Source organism: Sorex araneus, chromosome 2 (assembly GCF_027595985.1).
Source record: "Sorex araneus isolate mSorAra2 chromosome 2, mSorAra2.pri, whole genome shotgun sequence".
In the NCBI taxonomy this organism is placed as follows: domain Eukaryota; kingdom Metazoa; phylum Chordata; class Mammalia; order Eulipotyphla; family Soricidae; genus Sorex; species Sorex araneus.
Window position 1 is genome coordinate 221,724,544 of NC_073303.1, and position 5,828 is coordinate 221,730,371.

General features: G+C 33.2%; 1 protein-coding gene across 1 annotated transcript; it reads right to left on the reverse strand.

Moving 5' to 3' along the window:
* Positions 1 to 380: 380 nt before the first annotated feature.
* On the reverse strand, positions 381 to 1,319 carry LOC129402193 (olfactory receptor 6C75-like). Its single transcript, XM_055127632.1, has one exon. The coding sequence runs from the start codon at positions 1,317 to 1,319 to the stop codon at positions 381 to 383; it is 939 nt and encodes a 312-aa protein (XP_054983607.1).
* Between the last annotated feature and the right edge of the window lie 4,509 nt (positions 1,320 to 5,828).

The window sequence follows — 5,828 nt, forward strand, 5'->3', positions numbered from 1 at the left end:
TCTAACATTTTTCTTAGTGACTAAAATAAATTTTAAAGAGGAGTGACAAAACTGTTTCTTATTTCAAATGAAATACATTTCTTATATCCTCTGTACAGAAAATTACATATTTTGGAATAATTCATAATATGCTTTGCTTGATATTAGATAGTAATATAATTGAGATAGTGGCTATCTAAAACTCAGTTGTACTAGTGAGGAATTAACCACCTTCTGTATAACTGAATGCAGCTCACATATGATATTTTAAATAAGACACATTGTTATATATTAGTACCCATAACTTAAATAATGAAAAAATTATTTAAAGCGGCTGCATTGGAGAGGGATGAGTTTCTCAGTACGTTTGATTTCAGGATTCATATTATAGATAACTGCATTCATTTGTTTGTGGCAACACCAATTTTCTGGATCATGTTCTTGAAAGCTTGCTTCACTTGTTGATTTCTAAGGGAATATATGAAAGGATTCAAGAGAGGAGCTACTGCAGTATTGAGAAGGGCTATCCCTTTGCTTAAGGTCACCCTTTCCCTAGCAGAAGGCTTGATGTACATGAAGATGCAGCTCCCATAAGAGAGGGAGACGACTATCATGTGGGAGGAACACGTGGAAAAGGCTTTTTTTCTTTGACTCGCTGAAGGAATTCTCAGGATTGTGCGGATAATGTATGAGTAGGAGAGAATGATCAGTGTTAAGGTGGCCATAAGTGTCACCACTGCAGCACAAAATGCCAGGAGTTCTAGAAAGCGAGTGTTCGTGCAAGAAAGCTGCAGGATTGGAGAAGCATCACAGAGAAAATGATCAATTATATTGGAGGCGCAGAAATCCAGCTGCACCAGCAAGAGGATTCCTGGGAAAATGATCAGGAAGGCTGCCAGCCAGGAGCAGAAGATGAGGAGGATGCAGACTCTGCTGCTCATGATGGTTGTGTAATGCAGAGGTTTGCAGATGGCCACATAGCGGTCATAGGACATGGCAGCCAGAAGGTAAAATTCTGTCACCCCCAGCTGGATGAAAAAAAATAGCTGTGCCAAACAATCGTTATAGGAAATCGTTCTGTCTCCCGTCACGAGAGTGACGAGGAATCTGGGAGTACAGACTGATGTAAAGGATAATTCTAGCAAGGAGAAGTTCCGAAGGAAGAAATACATTGGTGTCTGTAAATGGGGATCTGAAAGGGTGAGGGTGATAATTGTCAGGTTCCCAGTCACACTTAGCATGTAGGTAATAAGAAGAAATACAAACAGAACGACCTGCCACTGGGGATCATCTGTCAATCCAAGAAGAACAAACTCTGTTACTTTTGTATAATTTCTCATTTTTTTCTCTCTTTCTTGAAGGATGTTATTTCATCTGTAGTGTAGAGAAATAAATAAGAAGTCTATGGCATTGGAAAAATAGTCAAGTTTACAACATACTCACACATCCCCCCCCTACACATTCACATTCTTAAAAAGTCAACCTTTTCTTTTGCTATTTGAGTAACTTTTTGCTATAAGTGAAACTCAATGCTCTGTAATTTTCTGTCACATATAAAAATTCATCATTCCTGTAATTTCTCTATCAGTTTCTCACATATTAATCATTGCCTTCTGAATGACCTGAAAGATGTGTAAAATCAAACAGATTCAAACCACTGAGGTTTAAAACTTCTCAAATAAAACCTTGACTCCAAGTAAATCATAATTACTTTGAAAACATTTGGGGGTTATTATTTTCTTCACCTGTGAATATACATTCCCACACACATATATTTTGAAAGTCATTATTTTTCCATTCTCTTTCCAATTAATACAAAGTTTTGTAACTTGGCTTCAAATATGTTCTTTTGAGTATAGTTACTTTAGTGCCTCACAGGATGCTCCTCTTTTCTATAACGGACCTTTTGTTTAAGAATCAATGTTATTTTCTAAATTGAATGTCTTTTTACTTACTTCCAAAAGGAATAATATTTTCCACAACATTGCCTTTACTTATCCTGAGGATTGATGAAAAAAATAGTTCAATATTCAAAGTAAGCCTTAACAGGACAAAATATCATTTAAAAAATTTTTTGAAATTATAATTATGACAAAGTTACACATAATTTGGTAATTTGTGTCTGTTTTAAAGTGATTACTTCCCACTAAAACTTTGATATACTGACATCTTTGTTAAGATGTCAATTTCAGAGCTAATTAAGTGTACTGACATCTTTTAAGCCCTTCTGTCTGTTTTCTGTATGTTTCACAGCTTTAGAAAGAATGATATTGTTTCATGGTTAGTCAAGTAATTTAATATAAATTTAGTCAAAAAGATTTACCTGGAAAGTGTCTTGAAGCATTCTATTCTCAGTTTCTATTGACATGTTTTTCTAGATCTAACATGATTTTTTTTTCAGTTGTCTTTTGTATTGTTAGAAAGGGTGTCTAACTTTCTTTAAGTTTAAAGTCACAGAATGAAAACAAAAGTACCTCAATTCTATTATATAGAAGATCAAATAATTACTTTTACACGGTATGAAAATTGTTGTCCAATATTCTGATATTGATCATATTAAAATTATTATTAAAATGATGTCCATGAAATAACATAAAAATAACCATATTTTTTCAAACAAATGTTGGTACCAAAATGAACAAAAATATCAGATATATCTATTATTTTGCAGCTTATAAACTTTTTTATGCATTCCAGATAAATTGTGTGAATTAGTTTTATATAAACATGTTATAAATATATGAAACTACTTTAAAAAGCATAAATATATATGATTAAAATAGAAGTATGCTTTTCTAAAATAAACTTATCAAAAATCATACTTACTTTTATGATACATATGACTGTTCTATTCAATATATTTTCTTATGACATCCTTAAGACATTGGAAGTGAATTTCTTTATTATTATTAATTTAAAACCTTGCTATCTGTTTCTCTGTTATCTCATATATGAACCAAATATTTAAAAATACTTATAATAAACTACAATTTTAAAATCTCCTTTACAATATTTACATAAGAGGGTCATATAAGAACCCATTTTAAATATCAACCCTAAATTTTTTTTTGGTAACTTGAGTTCCTTATAATATATCCTCTTAATTCTGGAACTAAATCACAGTTGAAATACAGATTAATATAATGTCATTCCTAGTTTACTGAACAAGATAAAATGATATTTTGTTCATATGTAATTTTATTCATTTATGATGGACTCAGGGGGATTAAATGTATGAATACACAAAAGGTACCATGGAGATTGGTGTTCTCCAGACACCAGGCATTAAATATTTCTCTGAATTATTATGAAGGTTATAATGAAATGTTTAGGTGATTGTGCTCTACTTTAGAAACAATGGAAAGTATAAAGGATAACTTTGAATTTGATAATAGTATATAACTTCACATATTGAAAGAAACAATGGGATAAGTTTTATTAGTATTTTGTAAATAGCATAAAGTTATTGTGAAAAAAAATTTTTTTTCTAAATTTTAAGAAAGGATCAAAGACATCTCGCGATGTTTTTCCACCAAAAGAGATATCAGCCTTGCATATATAGTTTTATATATATATTTTTTTATTGAATCACCATGTGGAAAGTTACAAAGCTTTCAGGCTTAAGTCTCAGTCATACAATTATCTAACACCCATCCCTTCACCAGTGCACATCTTCCATCACCAAGAACCCCAGTATACCTCCCATTCCATCCCCACCCCCCGCCTGTGTATCTGATAATTTTCACATTACTTTCTCTTTACTTTGATTGCATTCAATATTTCAACAAAAAACTCACTATTATTATTTGGACTTTTCCCCCCAAAATCAGACCTGCTAAAAAGGAAGCATTTGATAATTTGTTTTCCATTTCTGAGAATAAAAAGATATGAGGCCGTGCGGTTTTTGATTTCTGTATTTTAGTATTTTAGTAACTAAGTCCAGGGAAATTTCTGCCAGAAATTGCATCATTGCAAGCTTGTACCTCTTTTTAGTGGTCCTTATAAGATGGTGGTTGCCACGCTGCCCACCCCCCAAAAGAAAAGTCAAGAGAGAAAAACCTTTCCCCTCCTGGGGCGTCATGGAGCCTAGAGACATTTCTGCAAGAAGCTGCTGGTGCCAAAAGTAGATAGGTGTCCTCTGGGATCATGGTCATTCAACAATGGATGGCTGCTCGGGTCATATCTCAGCAGAGAGTGGCGGCAGTAATGTCCCCGTCCCAAGATCTCCCACGCATCCCATTGCTGCCTATATTTTTCAACTAAACCTTTATGCATAAAAGTTGATCATGATTCAAATAACTAACACTTTTTCGCTCAGTAATATGTTTTTTTTTTTTTTTTTTTGCTTTTTGGGTCACACCCAGCGATGCTCAGGGGTTACTCCTGGCTTTGCACTCAGGAATTACTCCTGGCAGTGCTTGGGGGACCATATGGGATGCCGGGGATCGAACCCGGGTCGGCCGCGTGCAAGGCAGACGCCCTACCCGCTGTGCTATCGCTCCGGCCCCTCGCTCAGTAATATGTTTGTTGATATTTATCATGTGTTGGAATAAAGCTTAGGTTCTAAAAAATATAAAAATATAGAGTAAAGAAAAATCATTTATATATAAAATAATATATGAAAAATATATTTTCATATTATATATGAAAATAATATATAATATTCACTTCTTACATAAAAGTATGATAATTTTACATTCTTGGGATTCTAAGATTTTCTTACTAATGTCCAATATAAGAAGAGGTAAAGAGATGGACTTTACTAAGATGTGTATAACTGTTAGCTTTGGAAACCTGTTGTCTCTTTACTATGTTTCTTTATATCTCAAATATGAGGTACAGTATTCTATATTGGTCTGTCTTCTTCTGACTAACTTTGCTTAATATGATACTTTCCTAGTCTATACATGTAACAGTAAATTGCATGATTTAATATTTTCTTATAGTCTAGCAATAGTGAAGTAATACTCATTCTGTATAGATATTTTAAGATTAACTTAGTCTTTTCCTGGAACACATGCAATTATTAAATTATTATGATTATGTAATATAAATTGCATGTTAAACAAAGGCCCTCTCAAAATGTGATAGCAGTATTTGTTTACATTTTATTAATTTGTTAAAGGTAAAAGATTTACATTTTATTAATATATTAAAAGGTAAAAGGTAACTTGAATGATGTGACATAAACATGCTCATATTTAATTAAAAATATACTACTAGTAGGGCTGGAGTGATAGCACAGCTGGTAGGGTGTTTGCCTTGCACGTGGCTGACCCAGGTTCGTTTTCTCCGTCCCTCTTAGAGAGCCCAGCAAGCTACCAAGCGTATTCTGCCCGCACAGCAGAGCCTGGCAAGCTACCTGTCGCTTATTTGGTATGCCAAAAACAGTAATAACATCTCACAATGGAGATGTTACTGGTGCCCGCTAGAGTAAATCGATGAACAACAAGATGACAGTGCTATAGTGTTATAGTGCTATAGTATTTATGGTACTTATCTGAAGACCAAAATATCATTAAAATTCTGAAATAAAACTTGGGAGATAAGGATATTCTCAACATTATATTTGAGATAAAGAGTCAGAGTAAACAAAATAAAATGTGTAAACAAAATATCAAAATTCTTGCAACTTAATTATTTTTTTTTTGCCCGCACAAATTAAACTGAGTTATTGGGGTTAAAAACAATACAAGATCAGTGCAAATGCCTGGAAGAAGACATTCACATATCATACTTCAATAACATATCTAAAATTTATAGAACACATAGATATGTGACAACAAAATTACCCGATCAATAAATGGGGAGAAGAGATGAATAGACACTTCCATGAAGAGAACATATAG